The 24,470-nt window shown below is 43.3% G+C and overlaps 1 protein-coding gene and 1 pseudogene across 1 annotated transcript; both read left to right on the top strand.

The window, feature by feature from the left end:
- The first annotated feature begins 21,007 nt into the window (after positions 1-21,007).
- On the top strand, positions 21,008-22,945 carry LOC110536642 (annotated as a pseudogene).
- On the top strand, positions 22,897-24,470 carry LOC110536643 (T-box transcription factor TBX3-like). Its single transcript, XM_021622376.2, has 2 exons — positions 22,897-23,567; positions 23,729-24,470. Exons 1-2 carry the CDS (start codon positions 22,959-22,961, stop codon positions 24,080-24,082), a joined length of 963 nt encoding a protein of 320 aa, XP_021478051.2. The 5' UTR covers positions 22,897-22,958; the 3' UTR covers positions 24,083-24,470.

Below are 24,470 nucleotides of genomic sequence, written 5' to 3'. Positions count from 1 at the left end.
GTATTTTTTTAAATATTTTTTTATGTAATCTGTATGAATCCCAAAAGTTACTGTAGAGGGCGCAATTTGAACATTCAATCTAGTCAATTGAGGACAACAGTACAGCTTAGGTGGCAATACTTGATATACATTTTGTGCATGTAAGTAGCCTACGATTCTCCATAAATTATGCCCATCTATGGGAATTTCACATAAATATTTTATGAATGCATCATTGATTATCTGTTTCAGGGATAGCAGTCAGGGCATCAGGTTTGAACATTGTAATTTACAGAAAGCAGCTCATGTCTTGGCCTAGCACAGCAGGGAGTCTGAACTTTTGAGTGTGGCATTGAAGTTTATCACAGGCTCCTCAGGGCTCTGATGTCTGACCTCCTTGCTGTCACCCTCTCACTTGCACTATCAGTGCATTTGATTCACAGAAAGCATCATTATTTATATAATCTAGGTTACTATACCAAAGTAAAGTTGTAGAGATGCATTTTTTCACAAAATTACTTACATTTGACCATTATTGTTGAAAAAAGTGCTGGATTTATTAGGAATGATGGAAGGAGTAAGGAATGTATAGGTAAAGTTCCCCAAATGCAGGTCAACCACTATGAGTTAGCACATTCTGATCCATGCGTACAGTACATCTACTCATCCACAAAGGGTGATAGTGGGTGTGATTAATGACATTGACTATTGACAACTAATTGGCGCCAGCTGTCTTTTTTGGCAACATCCTAGGAGGAATTAAACTAATGCAGTTTACTGTGGGAGATGTTATTGCTCCCCAGAGAGAGGCTGCTCATTGAGTAACAAATTGAAGCGGGAATGAGATGGAAATGAGAGCGCCAATATGTAGGTGTTAAGACTTCCACAGATCATAAGGATGCAGCAAGTGACTTTAAATCCTCACTATTTCCCCTATATGTCCCTAGGGAAGATATTGCTTACATTGGAAAAGCTGCTGCTGAATGTCAGTTTATAACTGAAACACCCCAGTCAGTCTGCCACATCCACTTTCCGACACCCACACAACACCATTTGTGCTTTCCATAATCCTAATTCCATAGAAATACATTCGGTATAGGTCTGAGTGTCATAAACCACTGATATACTGTATCGTGTGTGTCCTTTACTCAGCTTTGTGAGTGTGGAGGGAATTCAGAGCACCAGACCATGTTATTTACTGTCTTTTCCTGCTGTGTTGGTCTACCGCTTTATTCATACCAGGTTGCACCTGTTCCCATGGCCGTGGAGGGAGATGGGGGGGATATTGTCATGTGTTGCTGCCTATGAGATAGGAAGGTATTATTTTTAGAAGATCAAGCTCTTATCTTGTCATGTTTTTCAGAGTCCCCTGTCACCAGGTTATCTGGTATAGCATACCTTCAGTGGCAGAAATCACCAATATATAGCCTACCACCGTAGGTCTAACAAATCCAGGTTGCGAGTGTACGTAGACAAGCTATAATGACATACAATACATTTATTTGGTACAGATTGTCTATTTCTTGTTGTCCCTACAGACTGCATGAAAGTGGTTGGACTAGGCGTAATCAAACTTTCTTGGCCCGTGACAACAGTGATGGATGGACCAGCCTGGAGACATGGGAAACAGTACAGGTCCATGCACACCATTAGCACCTCGTATTACTGTCTGATCATTCTTAGTGCATTGCGTTTCCTTTTGACTTCAACCAGCCCATAGAATGGTTGCACAGCATTTTAAAAACCTGTTCTGTCTGTCTGTCCCATCCATCCTCCATATCTTTACCAGTTGTTCACATATTCTACCATTACTGCCATGTCTCATTGTTGCATGCAGTTAGCTGTAAAGCAGTCTATTTTACAGTGTAAAGGATGAATTATACACACAGTTGGAACTCTCTTTCACTTCAAATCATGCATTGATTTGCGTAACAATTTGAATTTGGCATGTATTGACTTACACGATAGATGATAGGTTCACAGGAGGTTGGTGGCACCTCAATTGGGGCTCGTGGTAATGACTGGAGGGGAATCAGTGGAATGGTATCAAATACATCAAACATGGTTTCCAGGTGTTTGATGCCATTCCTTTTGTGCCGCTCTGGCCATTATTATGAGCCGTTCTCCCCTCAGCAACCTCCAATGATAGGTATAGCTATTCAGATAATCACAATGTAATTATTTGGTATCAGTTCAGTGTTTTCATTTTTTAAATATATTTTCTATGTAAATGTTTTATTTTTTAATCTGATAAAGTGTATTTAAAATGATGTTGGATTACTCTGATTATATGGATTGTGTTTTTTACAAAGGTGTTAACCAGGACAGTGTCACACCCTGACCATAGTTTACTTTGTATATTTCTATGTTGTGGTTGGTCAGGGTGTGATCTGAGTGGGCATTCTATGTTACATGTCTAGTTTGTCTAGTTCTATGTTCGGCCTGATATGGTTCTCAATCAGAGGCAGGTGTTCGTCATTGTCTCTGATTGGGAACCATATTTAGGTAGCCTGGGTTTCACTGTGTGTTTGTGGGTGATTGTTCCTGTCTATGTGTTTTCACCAGATAGGGCTGTTTAGGTTTTCGTTACGTTCATCACGTTCTTTATTTTGTAGTGTTTGTATTGATTCGTGTTTTACGTTTGTTCATTAAAACATGGATCGCAATCTACACGCTGCATTTTGGTCCGACTCTCCTTCTCATACAGAAAACCGTTACAGAATCACCCACCACCAACGGACCAAGCAGCGTGTCAACAGGCAGCAACAGCAGCGTAAAGAGGAATGGACATGGGAGGACGTTTTAGATGGCAAGGGCTGTTACACTTGGGAGGAGATACTGGCTGGAAGAGATCGCCTCCCATGGGAACAGGTGGAGGCACTTAGGAGAGCAGAGGCAGCCGGAGAGAGGAGCCGGCGATATGAGGGAACACGGCTGGCAAGGAAGCCCGAGAGGCAGCCCCAAAAATTTCTTGGGGGGGGGCTAACAGGGAGTATGGCTACGCCAGGTAGGAGACCTGGGCAGACTCCCTGTGCTTACCGGGGGGCTAGAGAGACCGGACAGGCACCGTGTTATGCAGTGGTGCGCACGGTGTCTCCAGTGCGGGTGCATAGCCCGGTGCGGTATATTCCAGCTCCGCGTGTCGGCCGGGCTAGATTGAGCGTCGAGCCTAATGCCATGAAGCCGGCTCTACGCAGCTGGTCCCCAGTGCGTCTCCTTGGGCCGGCTTACATGGCACCAGCCTTGCGCTCGGTGTCTCCGGTTCGCCTGCATAGCCCAGTGCGGGCTATTCCACCTCGCCGCACTGGCAGGGCGACCGTGAGCATTCAACCAGGTAAGGTTGGGCAGGCTCGGTGCTCAAGAGCTCCAGTGCGCCTGCACGGTCCGGTTTTTCCAGTACCACCTCCACACCCCAGCCCTCCGGTAGCAGCTCCCCGCACCAGGCTTCCTGTGCGTGTCCTCGGCCCAGTACCACCAGTGCCAGCACCACGCATCAGGCCTACAGTGCGCCTCGCCTGTCCAGCGCTGCCAGAGCCTTCCTCCTCTCCAGCGCTGTCGGAGTCTCCCGCCTGTTTAGCGCTGTTAGAGCCTTCCTTCTCTACAGCGCTGCCGGAGTCTCCCGCCTGTTCAGAACTGCCAGTTAGCATAGAGCTGCCAGTTAGCATAGAGCTGCCAGTTAGCATAGAGCTGCCAGTTAGCATAGAGCTGCCAGTTAGCATAGAGCTGCCAGTCTGCAAGGAGCTGCCAGTCTGCAAGGAGCTGCCAGTCTGCAAGGAGCTGCCAGTCTGCATAGAGCTGCCAGTCTGCAAGGAGCTGCCAGTCTGCAAGGAGCCGCCAGAGCTGCCTGTCTGCAGGATGCCGCCAAAGCTGCCAGTCTGCAAGGAGCCGCCAGAGCTGCCTGTCTGCAAGGAGCCGCCAGAGCTGCCTGTCTGCAAGGAGCCGCCAGAGCTGCCAGTCTGCAAGGAGCCGCCAGAGCTGCCAGTCTGCAAGGAGCCGCCAGAGCTGCCAGTCAGTATGGAGCAGCCAGGGCCGCCAGTCAGCATGGAGCAGCCAGGGCCGCCAGTCAGCATGGAGCAGCCAGGGCCGCCAGTCAGCATGGAGCAGCCAGAGCTGCCAGTCAGCATGGAGCAGCCAGTCAGCATGGAGCTGCCAGTCAGCATGGAGCAGCCAGTCAGCATGGAGCAGCCAGAGCTGCCAGTCAGCATGGAGCAGCCAGTCAGCATGGAGCAGCCAGAGCTGCCAGTCAGCATGGAGCAGCCAGTCAGCATGGAGCAGCCAGAGCTGCCAGTCATCATGGAGCAGCCAGAGCTGCCAGTCGACCAGACTCTTCCAGATCTGCCAGTCGACCAGACTCTTCCAGATCTGCCAGTCGACCAGACTCTTCCAGATCTGCCAGTCGACCAGACTCTTCCAGATCTGCCAGTCGACCAGACTCTTCCAGATCTGCCAGTCGACCAGACTCTTCCAGATCTGCCAGTCGACCAGACTCTTCCAGATCTGCCAGTCGACCAGACTCTTCCAGATCTGCCAGTCGACCAGACTCTTCCAGATCTGCCAGTCGACCAGACTCTTCCAGATCTGCCAGTCGACCAGACTCTTCCAGATCTGCCAGTCGACCAGACTCTTCCAGATTCTCCAGTCAGCCAGGATCTGCTAGATCCTACTACCTGCCTGAGCTTCCTCTCAGTGCTGAGCTTCCTCTCAGTGCTGAGCTTCCTCTCAGTGCTGAGCGTCCTCTCAGTGCTGAGCTACCCATCAGTCCCGAGCTACCTCTGTCCCGAGCTGTCCCTCTGTCCCGAGCGGTCATTAAGGAGGGTAACCTATCTAGGGACGCTAAGGAGGTGGACTAAAACGATTATGGAGTGGGGTCCACGTCCAGCGCCAGAGCCGCCACCGCGGACAGATGCCCACCCAGACCCTCCCCTATAGGTTCAGGTTTTGCGGCCGGAGTCCGCACCTTGGGGGGGGGGGTACTGTCACACCCTGACCATAGTTTACTTTGTATATTTCTATGTTGTGGTTGGTCAGGGTGTGATCTGAGTGGGCATTCTATGTTACATGTCTAGTTTGTCTAGTTCTATGTTCGGCCTGATATGGTTCTCAATCAGAGGCAGGTGTTCGTCATTGTCTCTGATTGGGAACCATATTTAGGCAGCCTGGGTTTCACTGTGTGTTTGTGGGTGATTGTTCCTGTCTATGTGTTTTCACCAGATAGGGCTGTTTAGGTTTTCGTTACGTTCATCACGTTCTTTATTTTGTAGTGTTTGTATTGATTCGTGTTTTACGTTTGTTCATTAAAACATGGATCGCAATCTACACGCTGCATTTTGGTCCGACTCTCCTTCTCATACAGAAAACCGTTACAGACAGAGTTAATACGGAGCATATTCATTGTGCCTTTTCTTCTTCACATCCATTGTGTACCTGATAATGATGAGATAATGAAGTGCCCTTAATGCTTCCTTTGGCAGGACAAGCTTCCTATAATCAATAGCCATTTATCCTGGCAATAACTGTCCTCTTTATCTTCCTGCAGACTGCACACATTAGGAACAGCCAAACACCTATAGAACATAAATATTCACACTATTTAAATCAAAGGGCCTGAGGGAATATTGTCAAGCCCGTCACTAGGACAACAGATTGAGTGCATCCCAAATGGCTCCGAAGTCTCTATAGTGCACTACTTAGTCAAAAGTACGGCTCTATATAAGGAAAATGGTGCCATTTTGGACGCACCCATAGTGTCGGATGTCCTTTCATGTGTTTCTTCTTCCTTATAGCTGTTTGTGCTGACAATAAGGAAAGCACATCGTCTTAATTGAAACTATAATTTCCAAACTATCCTCTTTTAGGGATTTGTTATCCAGGCACATAAGTCAATATTTCCCAGTCACAGTGACCTCATAAACTGTTGGGAAACACTAAATCCGTCATAGTATACTCATTGGTCTGCATGGCGTTTACCGGTAATAACTTAGTATACAATATGGTATATTGAAACAACCATAGGCAATCATCTGCCATGAGAGACAGCTGGAATGAGATGTTTTCCTTATGTACAAAGAAAGAATACACACAGTGTTACAGGATCCTTTGATCCTGTTTGGCCCTGTCTGGGGGTGTCCTCGGATGGGGCCACAGTGTCTCCTGACCCCTCCTGTCTCAGCCTCCAGTATTTATGCTGCAGTAGTTTATGTGTCGGGGGGCTGGGGTCAGTTTGTTATATCTGGAGTACTTCTCCTGTCCTATTCGGTGTCCTGTGTGAATCTAAGTGTGCGTTCTCTAATTCTCTCCTTCTCTCTTTCTTTCTCTCTCTCGGAGGACCTGAGCCCTAGGACCATGCCCCAGGACTACCTGACATGATGACTCCTTGCTGTCCCCAGTCCACCTGGCCGTGCTGCTGCTCCAGTTTCAACTGACCTGAGCCCTAGGACCATGCCCCAGGACTACCTGACATGATGACTCCTTGCTGTCCCCAGTCCACCTGACCGTGCTGCTGCTCCAGTTTCAACTGTTCTGCCCTATTATTATTCGACCATGCTGGTCATTTATGAACATTTGAACATCTTGGCCATGTTCTGTTATAATCTCCACCCGGCACAGCCAGAAGAGGACTGGCCACCCCACATAGCCTGGTTCCTCTCTAGGTTTCTTCCTTGGTTTTGGCCTTTCTAGGGAGTTTTTCCTAGCCACCGTGCTTCTACACCTGCATTGCTTGCTGTTTGGGGTTTTAGGCTGGGTTTCTGTACAGCACTTTGAGATATCAGCTGATGTACGAAGGGCTATATAAATACATTTGATTTGATTTGATTACATGTTATGATTTATCTCTTTATAAAATATCTCTTTACAGTTGTATACAGTTCCTCAAATTTCTGAAATCAATTCAAATTAGATGCCCTTCATTCAGTTAGCTATTCAACTGCAATAGCATCGAATAGTCCCCGCGAATAGTCCCCGCGATATGCAACTGTTCAGGGAAGTCAGGAACCAATACACGCAGTCAGTCAGGAAAGCTAAGGCCAGCTTCTTCAGGCAGAAATTTGCATCCTGTGGCTCCAACTCCAAAAAGTTCTGGGACACTGTGAAGTCCATGGAGAACAAGAGCACCTCCTCCCAGCTGCCCACTGCACTGAGGTTAGGTAACACGGTCACCACCGATAAATCCATGATTATCGAAAACTTCAACAAGCATTTCTCAACGGCTGGCCATGCCTTCCACCTGGCTACTCCAACCTCGGCCAACAGCTCCGCCCCCCCCCCCCCCCCCCGCAGCTTCTCGCCCAAGCCTCTCCAGGTTCTCCTTTACCCAAATCCAGATAGCAGATGTTCTGAAAGAGCTGCAAAACCTAGACCCGTACAAATCAGCTGGGCTTGACAATCTGGACCCTCTATTTCTGAAACTATCCGCCGCCATTGTCGCAACCCCTATTACCAGCCTGTTCAACCTCTCTTTCATATTGCCTGAGATCCCCAAGGATTGGAAAGCTGCCGCAGTCATCCCCCTCTTCAAAGGGGGAGACACCCTGGACCCAAACTGTTACAGCCCTATATCCATCCTGCCCTGCCTATCTAAGGTCTTCGAAAGCCAAGTCAACAAACAGGTCACTGACCATCTCGAATCCCACCTCTTCTCTGCTGTGCAATCTGGTTTCCGAGCCGGTCACGGGTGCACCTCAGCCACGCTCAAGGTACTAAACGATATCATAACCGCCATCGATAAAAGACAGTACTGTGCAGCCGTCTTCATCGACCTTGCCAAGGCTTTCGACTCTGTCAATCACCATATTCTTATCGGCAGACTCAGTAGCCTCGGTTTTTCTGAAGACTGCCTTGCCTGGTTCACCAACTACTTTGCAGACAGAGTTCAGTGTGTCAAATCGGAGGGCATGCTGTCCGGTCCTCTGGCAGTCTGTGGGGGTGCCACAGGGTTCAATTCTCGGGCCGACTCTTTTCTCTGTATATATCAATGATGTTGCTCTTGCTGCGGGCGATTCCCTGATCCACCTCTACGCAGACGACACCATTCTATATACTTCCAGCCCGTCCTTGGACACTGTTCTATCTAACCTCCAAACGAGCTTCAATGCCATACAACACTCCTTCCGTGGCCTCCAACTGCTCTTAAACGCTAGTAAAACCAAATGCATGCTTTTCAACCGTTCACTGCCTGCACCCGCACGCCTGACTAGCATCACCACCCTGGATGGTTCCGACCTTGAATATGTGGACATCTATAAGTACCTAGGTGTCTGGCTAGACTGTAAACTCTCCTTCCAGACTCATATCAAACATCTCCAATCGAAAATCAAATCTAGAGTCGGCTTTCTATTCCGCAACGAAGTCTCCTTCACTCACGCCGCCAAACTTACCCTAGTAAAACTGACTATCCTACCGATCCTCGACTTCGGCGATGTCATCTACAAAATTGCTTCCAACACTCTACTCAGCAAACTGGATGCAGTTTATCACAGTGCCATCCGTTTTGTCACTAAAGCACCTTATACCACCCACCACTGCGACCTGTATGCTCTAGTCGGCTGGCCCTCGCTACATATTCGTCGCCAGACCCACTGGCTCCAGGTCATCTACAAGTCCATGCTAGGTAAAGCTCCGCCTTATCTCAGTTCACTGGTCACGATGACAACACCCACCCGTAGCACGCGCTCCAGCAGGTGTATCTCACTGATCATCCCTAAAGCCAACACCTCATTTGGCCGCCTTTCGTTCCAGTTCTCTGCTGCCTGTGACTGGAACGAATTGCAAAAATCGCTGAAGTTGGAGACTTTTATCTCCCTCACCAACTTCAAACATCTGCTATCTGAGCAGCTAACCGATCGCTGCAGCTGTACATAGCCTATCGGTAAATAGCCCACCCATTTTTACCTACCTCATCCCCATACTGTTTTTATTTATTTACTTTTCTGCTCTTATGCACACCAATATCTCTACCTGTACATGACCATCTGATCATTTATCACTCCAGTGTTAATCTGCAAAATTGTAATTATTCGCCTACCTCCTCATGCCTTTTGCACACAATGTATATAGACTGTCTTTTTTTTCTACTGTGTGCAGACTTGTTAATTGTTTACTCCATGTGTAACTCTGTGTTGTCTGATCACACTGCTATGCTTTATCTTGGCCAGGTCGCAGTTGTAAATGAGAACTTGTTCTCAACTAGCCACCTGGTTAAATGAAGGTGAAATAAAAATAAATAAAAAACAAAGCAGACATGCTAAACCATGAACATAGCATTCAGTATATTGATGGTCCTTCCATAATTTGTAACCTGAAATGGTAATGGATGGGAAATTATCCATCAGGTTAAGAGAGTAAGATGTTATGTTTTTTACATCTGTGTCATTGAATTTTCAAGACACTCTCTGGAACCAAAGCAAGACCAAGGTCACTTGAATTTCAGCATTATCATAGCCAAGAAAAAAAACTTAAATTGTCAAACTTTTCATTAAAGGACAACAATACAAGGAAGAGTTAGTTATCTTTGGTTTAAAACCGACGTGGCACTCAGGATTTTGTGTGGGCACTGTATTGATTAGTTGTGTGTGTGGGGCAGGGGATTGATATACTTTCATTTAGCTAAAGACCATCTGAGGGAGCACTGTGCACTCACACTCAAATACATCTCCCATTGTCCCAGGACCAAAATAAGAAGAATGGGAGTGACAATTGACTAACACCAAGTGACACTTTGGATTTAGACACAATGATCAACGGAATCCTCACATTTATGACATACTAAAAGGGTGTGATTAGCTAATCATTTTATTTATTAAACTGATAACAGTTTGTCACTGGAGAGAATTCTCAAGGTCCTTGTATGTCTTAGCAATCAGTGATTTTCAAAATGGTATCACCAATGACATAAAACTGAGGGATACACATACTAGTAAAAAAAAAAGGTATTTTAATAGCCTTCTTTGTTTTTATTGATCTATACAATATATGGCATATTTCTGTTCACTGTCTGGCTTTCAAAATAATAGATAGTTATCTCTAAGTCTCTACACATCACCAGTGGGAAAACCAATTTTATAGTCCACAACGCATACAAATAGATGTTTTGCAGCATAAAGGACTTACATATGTTTTCTTATTAAATAACAGGTAAATAAAATGGAAAATGTATTATGTGTCATGTTTTTGGCATTTGAAAGTGTTTTTACATGGTGCCAAAGTCAAGGGACAGCATTTACCACTGCAATTCAATAATTACTCTTTTACTTCCTGCTACATTGATGAAACGCAATACCTTGAGGGTCTTCTTTTTCAGAGAAGGATCAACATTATATATCCCAAGAGAATGTCAAACTCTGAGAATGTTAGGGAAGAGGGACCAAGGTGTGGAGAGAGTGGCCTCTTTCATTCAGAGATAATGCAAAAAAGGATTGTGCTGGATAACTAATTTCTGTGTTCTATTCATGTGCTTTTCTAATAACCGTTTTCTGTGTTCATGCAAGTGACTGACTGAACAAATCCTCACTATCAGTAGCTGCAATTTGGCAGTACGCCCAGACCTTTGTTTTGAGAACAAAATATATCTTAGTTTCAAGGTCTCAGCTTAGCGAGAATAAGCATCGTATTGGTCTGTCACATGTTATGAACCAGTATTGGTCGGTCACATGAATGAAACAAAGCACTATTTATGAATTAATTACGCTTAATCATGCAAATATAACTTGTCTGTGTATAACCGTAAATAAGCCAACTGCTGGGACTGCCTCAGGAGAGCTCCTGATTGATATGTGTACTATGGTGCATTGAGTTGGTTGGAACCTCTCCAGCACGCTGATAATAAAGGATGTTTCATTTAAGATTGACTTAGTCTTCCTGGTGGTATTTTCCATGACATGGTGGTGAATTGTCACGACAGGATATGTCAGTAACAAGAACAAAGCACGTATCTATTCTGCCTACTTACCTACCCCTAATTAAAAGGCCTGATGGAGGGATTTGGAGATTTTATTTTATTTTAGAGTGGCCAATCTCTTCAAGAGGATGTTGGGAGGACAAATGCTGAGGGCAGCCTTTGAGGATTGTGTGTGTGTGTGTGAATATATATATACATATACAGTGGGGCAAAAAAGTATTTAGTCAGCCACCAATTGTACAAGTTCTCCCACTTACAAAGATGAGAGAGGCCTGTAATTTATATCATAGGTACACTTCAACTATGACAGACAAAATGAGAAAAAAAAAAATCCAGAAAATCACATAGGTAGGATTTTTAATGAATTTATTTGCAGATTATGGTGGAAAATAAGTATTTGGTCAACTACAAACAAGCAAGATTTCTGGCTCTCACAGACTTTAACCTCTAGCACTTAGCCATCCCGGATCCGGGATCGTGAATACAGACTCAAGCTCATTACCATAACGCAAATGAAATGAAATAAACATCTCTCAAGCTTAGCCTTTTGTAAACAACACTGTCATCTCAGATTTTCAAAATATGCTTCTCAACCATAGGAAAACAATCATTTGTGTAACAGTAGCTAGCTAGCGTAGCATTTAGCGTTAGCATTAGCATTAGCATCCAGCAGGCAACATTTCAACAAAAAACAAGAAAAGCCTTCAAATAAAATGATTTACCTTTGAAGAACTTCGGATGCTTTCAATGAGGAGACTCTCAGTTAGATAGCAAATGCTCAGTTTTTCCAAAAAGATTATTTGTGTATTAGAAATAGCTCCGTTTTGTACATCACATTTGGCTACCAAAAAAAAACGAAAATTCAGTCCTCAAAACGAGAACTTTTTTCCAAATTAACTCCATAATATCAACTGAAAACATGGCAAATGTTGTTTAGAATCAATCCACAAGGTGTTTTTCAAAAATCTCTTCAATGATATATCGTTCGTGGAAGCCTGGTTTCTCCTCTCTATCAAATGGAAAAATACTTGCACCTGGCGTTGCGCACCAATTTCGACGCAGGACACCAGGCGGACACTTGGAAAATGTAGTCTCTTATGGTCAATCTTCCAATGATATGCCTACAAGTACGTCACAATGCTACCGACATCTTGGGGGAACGGCAGAAGGTCTAAGCTTATTCCTGTCGCATTCACAGCCATATAAGGAGACATTAGAAAAGAGAGCTTCAGAAATTCTGCTAATTTCCTGTTTGACGTTTCATCTTGGTTTCGCCTGTAGAATGAGTTCTGGGGCACTCACAGACAATATCTTTGCAGATTCTGAAACTTCAGAGTGTTTTCTTTCCAAAACTGTCAATAATATGCATAGTCGAGCATCTTTTCGTGACAAAATATTGCGCTTAAAACGGGAACGTTTTTTATCCAATAATGAAATAGCGCCCCCATAGACTCAACTGGTTTAAGACGCTCCTCTGTCCTCCACTCGTTACCTGTATTAATGGTAGTCAGAACAGGCAGGGTGGTCAGGCAGGCGGGTTCGGAGGCAAGGGTCGAAACCAGGAGGACTAGAAACAAACAAACAGAGACTGGGAAAAATAGGAGCAAAGAAAAAAGCTGGTTGACTTGCCAGACAAGACAAACTGGCACAGAGAGACAAGGACCACAGGGATATATACACCGGGGATAATAAGCGACACCTGGAGGGAGTGGAGAGAATCACAAGGACAGGTGAACCAGATCAGGGTGTGACACAGCAATCATCACTCCTGTGTTCCAATGGCACGTTGTGTTAGCTAATCCAAGTTTATAATTTTAAAAGGCTAATTGATCATTAGAAAACACTTTTGCAATTACGTTAGCACAGCTGTTATGCTGATTTAATGAAGCAATAAAACAGCAATAAAGCCTTCTTTAGACTAGTTGAGTATCTGGAGCATCAGCATCTCTTCACTGTCGACGTTGAGACTGGTGTTTTGCGGGTACTATTTAATGAAGCTGCCAGTTGAGGACTTGTGAGGCGTCTGTTTCTCAAACTAGATACTCTAATGTACGTGTCCTCTTGCTCAGTTGTGCACCAGGGCCTCCCACTCCTCTTTCTATTCTGGTTAAAGCCAGCTTGCACTGTTCTGTGAAGGGAGTAATACACAGCGTTGGACGAGATCTTCACTTTCTTGGCAATTTCTCGCATGGAATACCCTTCATTTCTCAGAGAAAGATTAAACTGATGAGTTTCAGAAGAAAGGTATTTGTTTCTGGCCGTTTTGAGCCTGTAATCGAAACCACAAATGCTGATGCTCCAGATACTCAACAAGTCGAAAGAAGGACAGCCCTATTGCTTCTTTAATCAGGACAACAGTCTTCAGCTGTGCTAACCTAATTGCAAAAGGGTTTTCTAATGATCAGTTAGCCTTTTAAAATTAAAAACTTGGATTAGCTAACACAACGTGACATTGCAACACAGGAGTGATGGTTGCTGATAATGGGCCTCTGTACACCTATGTAGATATTCCATTTAAAAAAATCTGCCGTTTCCAGCTATAATAGTCATTTAAAACATTAACAATGTCTACACTGTATTTCTGATCAACTTGATGTAATTTTAATGGACATTTTTAAAAACAAGGATATTTCTAAGTGACCCCAAACCTTTGAACGGTAGTGTGTGTATATATATATACAGTGCCTTGCGAAAGTATTCGGCCCCCTTGAACTTTGCGACCGTTTGCCACATTTCAGGCTTCAAACATAAAGATATAAAACTGTATTTTTTTGTGAAGAATCAACAACAATGGGACACAATCATGAAGTGGAATGACATTTATTGGATATTTCAAACTTTTTTAACAAATCAAAAACTGAAAAATTGGGCGTGCAAAATTATTCAGCCCCCTTAAGTTAATACTTTGTAGCGCCACTTTTTTCTGCGATTACAGCTGTAAGTCGCTTGGGGTATGTCTCTATCAGTTTTGCACATCGAGAGACTGACATTTTTTTTCCCATTCCTCCTTGCAAAACAGCTCGAGCTCAGTGAGGTTGGATGGAGAGCATTTGTGAACAGCAGTTTTCAGTTCTTTCCACAGATTCTCGATTGGATTCAGGTCTGGACTTTGACTTGGCCATTCTAACACCTGGATATGTTTATTTTTGAACCATTCCATTGTAGATTTTGCTTTATGTTTTGGATCATTGTCTTGTTGGAAGACAAATCTCCGTCCCAGTCTCAGGTCTTTTGCAGACTCCATCAGGTTTTCTTCCAGAATGGTCCTGTATTTGGCTCCATCCATCTTCCCATCAATTTTAACCATCTTCCCTGTCCCTGCTGAAGAATAGCAGGCCCAAACCATGATGCTGCCACCACCATGTTTGACATTGGGGATGGTGTGTTCAGCTGTGTTGCTTTTACGCCAAACATAACGTTTTGCATTGTTGCCAAAAAGTTCCATTTTGGTTTAATCTGACCAGAGCACCTTCTTCCACATGTTTGGTGTGTCTCCCAGGTGGCTTGTGGCAAACTTTAAATGACACTTTTTATGGATATCTTTAAGAAATGGCTTTCTTCTTGCCACTCTTCCATAAAGGCCAGATTTGTGCAATATACTGATTGTTGTTCAATGGACAGAGTCTCCCACCTCAGCTGTAGATCTCTGCAGTTCATCCAGAGTGATCATGGGCCTCTTGGCTGCATCTCTGATCAGTCTTCTCCTTGTATGAGCTGAAAGTTTAGAGGGACGGCCAGGTCTTGGTAGATTTGCAGTGGTCTGATACTCCTTCCATTTCAATATTATCGCTTGCAAAGTGCTCCTTGGGATGTTAAAGCTTGGGAAATCTTTTTGTATCCAAATCCGGCTTTAAACTTCTTCACAACAGTATCTCGGACCTGCCTGGTGTGTTCCTTGTTCTTCATGATGCTCTCTGCGCTTTTAACGGACCTCTGAGACTATGACAGTGCAGGTGCATTTATACGGAGACTTGATTACACACAGGTGGATTGTATTTATCATCATTAGTCATTTAGGTCAACATTGGATCATTCAGAGATCCTCACTGAACTTCTGGAGAGAGTTTGCTGCACTGAAAGTAAAGGGGCTGAATAATTTTGCACGCCCAATTTTTCAGTTTTTGATTTGTTAAAAAAGTTTGAAATATCCAATAAATGTAGTTCAACTTCATGATTGTGTCCCACTTGTTGTTGATTCTTCACAAAAAAATACAGTTTTATATCTTTATGTTTGAAGCCTGAAATGTGGCAAAAAGTCGCAAAGTTCAAGGGGGCCGAATACTTTCGCAAGGCACTGTATATATATATATTTTTTTTTTGTCTTTGTCCATTTAATATTTAAAAATATTTCCATCCCCTCCTCACACAGGAAGGAAAAGGGTCATCAATAAACCGACTAAGCCTCATTGTACAGTTTTCCTTTTGAGCTAAAGGATAAGGTAACAAATTACTAGCTGAGTTTTGGGTTTCTCATATTCTCATATTCTCCCAGACAGGACAGGACAACACCATACTCTTCGTGGTAACAGCTCCCGCTAAACACAATGCCATATTGACGTAGATAATTCATGGGGGAAAAACATCAAACTGTGATTTGATGAAGTTATTTCAAACTGTTAAAAACTTTGCTAATGCTGTAAGTTGAGAGAGTTGGAGTCTTAAATAAATGAAAGTGTTTACTTCAGATGTTTCAGTCTTATGTGTGATGTGCAAGCACCTCTCTGTCACTGACATCATTTATTACAGCAGATACCTCCATATCATCTCCAAGGTACAGACCTGTGGCAGCGCCATCCGTTACAAAAGGCCTGAGGGATACAGCGCAAAGGAAGATAGGTGCGTAACGTAGCCTATTCTTCATTTTATTCTTCCTCGTTTACCTTTCTCTACATTCATTATCTGGATTGATGTTCAATTCTATAAAAGGTGCTGAAACTGCAGGACTTCCAATCACAGTTCACTGAGTCTGGCAGTCCTTTGCTAATCTTGAAGAGTAGCCCCATTTTCTGCACAGAAATGTCAATACATTACTTTTAATGTGCTGTTGTGTGTGTTACTTTTACAATATACCCAATCCCAGGAGGCCAGCTATCCATCTCAGAAGGCAGGACAGTATGACAGAAAATCATATGCCCCAAAATGGGTCAGGATAGTCTAATGATACTAAACAAAAATATAAACATGTAAAGTGTTGGACCCATGTTTCATGAGCTGAAATAACAGATCCCAGAAATGTTCCATTCACACAAAAAGCACATGCCCAAGACATGCTAACTTCACACCATTACAATGACATGGGAGGTTAGCATTTTGAGGGCGTATGATATTTGTGCTCTCTCCTTTAGCACCTCTTCTCCTCTGTTTAACTACACTTCTTATACCTCCAAAGTCCAAATATGTTCAGTCACACTGACCTGCTACTGTTAGACCATTCATCAACGTTGAACTGTCCAAACATCAGAGGTGTTAGGGAGACAGGATGGCCACAGTGGTTTGGAGAGCTTCCAATGACCCTGGCCCTGGCTGTGACCTGTAATTCCATGGCCGGGTTAGGCTAGAGTACATGGTATATTAGTGCTACAGAAGACATTGATCAGAGTTGTTTAAAATTATAAATTGTTAAAGGCCCAGTGCAGTCGAAAATGTGATTTTCTGTGTTTTATATACACTCATGGTCAGTTTATTAGGTACACCCATCTAGTACCAGGTCGGACCCCCCTTTGCCTCCAGAACAGCCTGAATTATTTGGGGCATGGAAACATTGTTCAATTGGTATCAATCGACTTAACGTGTGGCAGAAAAACATTCCCCACACCATTACACCACCGCCACCAGCCTGTACCGTTGACACCAGGCAGGATGAGGCCATGGACTCATGCTGCTTACTCCAAATCCTGACTCTGCTATCTGCATGACGCAACAGGAACCGGGATTCGTCGGACCAGGCAATGTTTATCCACTCCTCAATTGTCCAGTGTTGTTGATCGCATGCCCACTGGAGCCACTTCTTCTTGTTTTTAGTTGATAGGAGTGGAACCCAGTGTGGTCGTCTGCTGCAATAGCCCATCAGTGACAAGGGAGGACGAGTTGTGTGTTCCGAGATGCCATTCTGCACAACACTGTTGTACTGCACCGTTAGTTGCCTGTCTGTGGCCCTCCTGTTAGCTTGCACGATTCTTGCCAATCACCTTCGACTTCTCTCATCAACGAGCATTTTCACCCACAGAACTGCCACTGACTGGATGTTTTTTGTTTGTTGCACCATTCTCTGTACACCCTATGTTGTGGGTGAAAAGCCCAGGAGGGCGGTCGTTTCTGAGATACTGGATACCGGCACACCTGTCACCAACGATCATACCACGCTCAAAGTCGCTTAAGTCACTCGTTTTGCCCATTCTAACATTCAATCTAACAGTAACTGAAGGCATCGATGCCTGTCACCCTGCTTTATATAGCAAGCCATGGCCACGTGACTCACTGTCTTTAGGATCGAGACACCTACCTAATGTACCTAATAAACTGACCCCTGAGTGTATTTTTCCACACTATGTAGTGATTTTTGTTTATTTTTGACCATTTAAAAAAAAAAATATCACAGTAATGTACTTAATTGTTACCCAGAAATTATTTGAGAAAAACGGCTGCATTGGACCTTTAATATTTGCCAAGGAAATGTATTTCTACCTGAACAATAAGTTAATAAAATAATTTGTCAAGATGATTGATTTGCATTGTACAGAATGTAATTCTGAATCCGCAGACCATCAATTCCAGTGTAGACTGTGGTACTACTTGTTCAGACTTTGAGTGTGCTGTGGTGTGTCACCTAATAACCAACCCACTCCTCTGACAAGCTCACTCTATAAGACTAAGATATCAGATGAATGTTGAAGTCACTTTGGTGCATAGGAGAGGGACGATGCCTGTCACCATAACATCTTTGCTTCCTGTTATTTGAACAGTGATAAGGATATTCTTCATGCTCCCAGTACCCAAGAGGTCAGGGGACCTCCAGTAGAGGGTGGTACATTGGGCCCTTATCTCAGTTAATCCACAACTAAAGTATCATGTAATTGGTCAGATGCTGGATTAAATTCTTGTGCTCATACATGAGAAGAGATAAAGAGATGATAGAACTAGTAGTGGAACCAGAATGAGGAGCTCCACCCTATCTCTTTGAAAGTTACGGGCCGAACGGGCCGAAATTTGGAAATGGAGGGGACATTTGACAACTACGAAATAATGGGTGACGAGAAACCCAAACACCGGAACTACTACTGCTCGTTATCCCAACTGTAAGTCGTTCTGGATAAGAGCATCTGCTAAATGACTCAAGAGTAAATCACACGCATCCCATTCCTTCCCGACAGATTATACGATACCAGTTATATTTACGTAGATCTGTCCATGAGAGATGAATTGGGCCCTGATGACAAAAAACTGCCATGGTTTGAACCAGGGGTGGGGGTGTCTCCATTTTGGATACTCCCTGAGACTGTACAGCATGTGTACACTGTTTCCACTATACAGTGATACCAGTGCAGTCTGTGTTGATGCTAGTTAGTGTTGGGTGACAACAAGGCTAAAATCTACTTCTGGGCAAGTGCTTCCCCATGCACCCCTCAGCAAGTGGTGTCCCAGAGTCTGGACCCCTTATGTCCCTCATGTCCTAACAGGGGCATAATGTAGACGTTTTGCAGGGAGAGGATGTCGCTGGGCCAATAGACCCAATAGAACTCTGCGGTTTATCCCGTGACAGGTTTCAGCTTGTGGCCAAGCCTACAAATAACAGCCAGGCGTCTTGTTTGCTCTCATTCTCTGTGGCCTGTTTCAGATTACTCACTGAGCCTTTGAAGTTTGCTGATGGACAGGCAGGGTTTTCCCCTTCCTCTCCTGCCAGAAAAAGATTGGGTCATCATCAGTTCCGGCGCTGCTACATATCTAGTGTAACCCCAGAATTAGACTCATGCCTAGCTCAGGGTTTTATCATAGGTCACATGTTGTTGTATCTCCTGAATTCACAGCAAGTCCCTGGGTATCAGAAGGGTAAAACATCAGTTGGTTTGTCATAGTGATCCCTTGGTTTTGTTCACTGGATCACTATGTCAGCTCTACAGCACTGTGTTGTATACAGTGTCTGCCTTACTTGCATTTTAAAGATGAAAGAAATCTATAGTGTAGTAGCATAAGTAGTAGCGTAAACCTTGTATCAATTCACACAAAATTGCAGAAAGGAAATTGACATAGCCAGCCTTGGTGAAAGCAAACTAATGACACTGGAGGTTTAACGCGTGTCTGAGACTTTGTGTCACGAACCTGCCGCTCTCACTCACTGAAGGGTTTCACTGGTACGTTCCTAGCCTGCCATGGACCATTGAGCAATAAAAAGGTCTGTAACTAAATCCAGAGACTAATCCAGCCTGGACAATCGCTGGCAGACCTTCTAGCTGTGCAGAGCAGAGGCCCTGGCTGCAGACTGTCCCCATGCAGCATGGTTCTCATGTCACAAGGCTGTCACCGTGTGGGTCCAGGAAACCATGGGGCACAGGAATGGTGTGGGAAGATTGAAGCACAGGGGAATGTGTTTTAATAGGAATGCCAGCATTTAGGATGGTCACTGGTATTTTCTTGATTGTGCAGCAGTTAAATGTGGTCTTGGTCTATAAAATGAAAAATGTCCATTGAAACACTTTAAAAAAGTGACAGCAGAGGACAAGGTAGACAGAGTTATTGACTTTGAAATAAGAGTTGTCTGGCAGTCAGACATATTTGTTAAAATGATCACTGTCTGAACATTTGATTTGAGAAATAAATAAACATAGGCTACTTGATGATGAGACTGGTTTTGAATTGTAGCCAAGCATTTTGATCAATTGCCAATTGTGTCAAATTAATTCTTAAAAACTAGCCTATAGTGGATAATAGTTGTCAAGTCTGCCCTAAACTGTCGTAATGAAATTTATTTTTTATTCTAATCATTCAAAACGAAAGTAATGCTTATAGTTAATGGATTAGCCTAAATACCTAAACACGTTAATAATCAGACATTCTCCAGCATTTTAGCTGATAATCTGGATAACCACACTGATTTAGGATACATTTGTATTTATTGATTGTGATGTGAAACATACTGTATGCTACTGTCTACTATGTTTGCATACCACATTTACCTATTATTATAATAATGTTTATTTATTTAGCAGACGCACCTATCCAGAGTGATTACAGGAGAAATTCGGGTTAAATGCCTTGCTCAAGAGCACATCGACAGATATTTCACCTAGTCGGCTCGTGGAATCAATCCAGCGACATATCGGTTATTTGGCCCAACGCTCTTAACCACCTAGCTTCTTGCTCAAGACCCTAAGCCTACTCAGTCAAATTATTGTTGAGATGTGGATTTCAGCACCACACACACGTGGACAGCTCCTTGCTGCAATTATGCGCATTAAATCCTTGATTGCTCACTAACACTCCGTCCGACTATATGGCTCTTGAAAGTTGTATTTTGATCACCAGTGAGGTGGCAGAGACAGGATCGCATGTCGACCCAACACCCCAGGTTACAATATTGCTTACTGAACTCGCCACCTGACCCGTAAAAACACACCCATAATGGAATATACGACTGGTCCAAGGTGTCAAAGAGCCAATCAACTCTTGCTCGGGCGGTGCAACAGATTAGCATAGTTCGGAAGGAAGACCATGAGCCAGGCGCACGCGGGTCTTTGATGGGATATTGCCTTTATCACAGTTTTTTTTCTGGAACTCGTGAATACGAATAGAAGATAATTGATTGCAATGAAAGATTATGGAATGCAATCAACCGGTAACATTTCGCCGGATTTAATTTCTACACAAACGTGACAAATAAAATTGGCTGCACTGAAATTCGAAATAGTTGGCTATAGGGCTAGACCCATGCTACTTTTTTGTTCTGATAACAGTCACTTTTAAATTTCATTACGATGAAATGGCAACGAAATACCAGCTTGAAATAAACTTGAGAAAAATTTCACAGACTAGATATAGCCTCGCCCAAATATCAAACGTGTGTATTTAAGAAACGAAGGAAGACATCGGTTGTCATATACCTTTAAACAACTTGAAATAAAGAAGCTGAATTATTTTTGAATGAGAGATCCAGTTGCACAGGGGGGCATTCCAACCGTTTTTACCAAACACTGCTTCGGATATCACCATCGACACAATGCTGGCCCGACCACCTCCGTTTTTCCCTGTCATTGCACTAACTTCCCACAGGTCTCTTCCCTTGCCTGTTGCGCAAAGGCACCCCACGCTGGATCTAGGCAATGCCGAAACGATCCTCCGCTTATCCTCGCTGGAACACCATGCTGCCACCCAGTCTGCCAAGCTCAGGCCTCCTAAAACGGGGGCGACAGAGGATGCCACCGAGGATGATCCAAAGGTTAACTTGGAGGCGAAGGACCTTTGGGCACAATTCCACAAATTCGGCACTGAAATGGTCATAACAAAATCAGGAAGGTAAATGTTATGACATATCATCAATAACCATGTAGACTATAACGTTGATCGTTTTTCATTTAGAGGACTGTAGGATGATTTGAAATCGATGTGTGTTCCCTTTACTCCAGGCGCATGTTTCCAGCGTTCAAAGCCAGATGTACTGGCTTGAACAAAATGGCAAAATATATTTTGCTGATAGATATTGTGGCGGCCGACGAGTGCAGGTACAAGTTTCACAACTCACATTGGATGGTAGCAGGAAAGGCAGATCCTGAAATGCCAAAGAGGATGTACATACACCCAGACAGTCCCGCTTCCGGCGAGCAATGGATGTCTAAAGTGGTCAATTTTCACAAACTAAAATTGACAAACAACATCTTGGACAAGCATGGGTTTGTACGTTCCAAATATGCGTTTTGTGTTAATAATGTAGTATTTGCATGTGTAGTTTGACTCATTTACTGTATTGTTACATTAGCTACAATATAACTGAAATATACTATTTTGTATTGAATTGCGTAACGTTCCAGTTGATGACTAGGCCTAATGTATTCTTTAAAATGTATTTTGTCTCCAATTGCAGACGATTCTTAACTCAATGCACAAATACCAGGTTAGGTTTCACGTTGTGAGGGCCAACGATATCCTCCAACTGCCATATTGCACGTTCATGACCTATGTCTTTTCTGAGACAGAATTCATCGCTGTAACTGCATATCAAAACGATAAGGTAGGCCCTTCGTAATTTTATAAAGCAAGTTTCAGAATATCATTATATTTTTCGTATTGGTAGACCTCTGGAAAATGAGAATTAAACGCATGACATAAATTACCCATAAAGAGTTTGTAAAGAGTTTATGTTGTGGCCTAAATTAATGACTGACTTATTGCTAAATAGCCTACTCTATTGCAGATTAGTTACCCAAGGCTCAATATCTGGCAAGCAATGAAATGTAGATTTTATGTTGTCAAATGTATTGTTCTAAATGTGCAATATTTTAATAAGGTTAACCTAACGGCTTATAAAACCTTTACGAACTTCTTGTGGAAAAAAATATTTTGTTTCAAACTATTCCTGAGCTATGCCTGTAATTAGCATAAGAGACTCTGATTATTAGTGTTAAAATGTGATACATTTCTGGTCTAATGTTTATAAACATTACAGTCATCACAGTGATTTCTATATTTTCAGATTACACAACTAAAAATTGATAACAATCCTTTTGCCAAAGGATTCCGTGGCACTGGCAATGAGAGAAGAGAAAAAAGGTGAGACAAAAAAAACCACAAACGTAAATTAATATAATAAATCATTTTAGAAACTCTTAATTGTCAAAACTGAAATATGTTATTTTTTGAGTAGGAAACAACTGGGGATTAATACACAAAAATCCAATGAGACGCGAATGCAAGAAGACAATGAAATCTCTTGTGACTCTTTGGATGAGGCTCAACTGAAAAGCGAAGGAAACTCAAAATCATCCGGTTTGTATGATAACGAAATGAACAGCTAAAAATGTTGCCTTAATTCTTACTATAAGAATTGCTTAGCCTCAACTTGTTCTCAGTTTACAAACAACAGTGGCTTTTTATAATCATGTTAGATGTCTGCGAAAGTGCAAGCGAAAGCAGTCAAGAAAGCAAGGATGGGCATTACGTTGGACAAGACTTGCGAAAAATCTCAACTGCCACAGAGAAACTGAAACCTGGTCCAAATATTATCACAGCGCACTGCAAAACGGACAGGGCTTTAGTGGACTCATTCGGCCCCGAAACAGACCCAGATAATCCAAAACAGGACCATGTAAATGCCACAACTGGCGGTAGGACACGTTGCTTTAGAGCAGAGGAGTCGAATGCCACGGAGTCAAACCAGCCTCTAACCGTGGAAACGGACCAAAGAGCTCACATCACAGGCCTAGAATGCAGTAATTTTCTTCACTGCTATTCTTGTCCACCGGATTTAACAAGATATATCATCAACCCCTTGGGTGTCGCACACCGTCTCCTACACCCCGCTGCCCAAGTCAACATGCAGGGGAGAACTTTCTCCAGTGTAGCAGCCATGGGTCACAGGCTGGCAGCTGTGTCATCTGGCGGAGTGTGCGCCATGGGCACGGCTGGTATCCTGGCATCTTCTTTACAAAGAGTGTCAGGAACGTCAGGATTACCCGTGAACTTTCAGCAGCATGCTATGGCATCACAGGTATGCCAGTCATTTATTAATTTAGTAACGATACTCAATAGGCTGCCTTTATATGTGTGCCCATGACGCACGTAAATTAAGTAGGCTAATTTAAGTCTTTATTATGAAAATAACAGTAAACTTTGCTAGCTCTAACCACTCTTTCTTTATTTCCCATGCAGGGCCTCACCGTTTCTCCAATTGGTGGTATTTTCCCCTACCCCTACTCCTATTTGGCAGCAGCGGCTCCTCAGTCCACCACAGCATCGACCCCAGTGCGCCCTCGAACCCGGTTCAGACCCTACTCCATTCCCAATAGCGTACCAGACAACTGTTCGACACCACTGAAATCTATTCATTTTAAGACTGATAGAGACGTGAATTGTTACATTTTTGGAAATAGTCCGATTGCTGCCAGATTGGACTGTAGGTCTACATCAGAGGTCAACATCAATTCCTTGCCACTTGGTTATTGTGCGCCACCAGCAAAGAGCGTATCCAGCAAGGATGGCATGGATCAGCTTCAATGTATGTAACAGTTGGTCAGCGGCCTAGACTCCTAGACAGAGATTTATCTTCCTAGGGCATGAATCTAACAAACTGATCAAAATTATGAAATTTTTCTTTACTGCATATGAATGAAGATTGAAGTGTTTGATATCAAACCAAAAGGCATTTAAAAAAGTATCATAATGCAGAATGTATAACATTGTTTACGTCTGTGGAATATGGTTGCGCTTGTGTGTTGTTACTGTAATTTGTTTGTTGGTGACACTGAAGTTAATCTGCTATAAATCTCCAATGTTTTCACTCAGCCAATTACTTCTATAGAAACAGTTTTGAACCACTATATTTTCCAACCAAACAACGAGTGTAGTTTCAAATGTAAATATTATTTATTTCGGTTTAGAAGTCTTTGAGAAA

The sequence above is a fragment of the Oncorhynchus mykiss genome, chromosome 11 (assembly GCF_013265735.2).
Source record: "Oncorhynchus mykiss isolate Arlee chromosome 11, USDA_OmykA_1.1, whole genome shotgun sequence".
Taxonomy (NCBI): domain Eukaryota; kingdom Metazoa; phylum Chordata; class Actinopteri; order Salmoniformes; family Salmonidae; genus Oncorhynchus; species Oncorhynchus mykiss.
The sequence above is the reverse complement of the archived record's forward strand: the minus strand, read 5'-3'. Positions and strand labels throughout refer to the sequence as shown.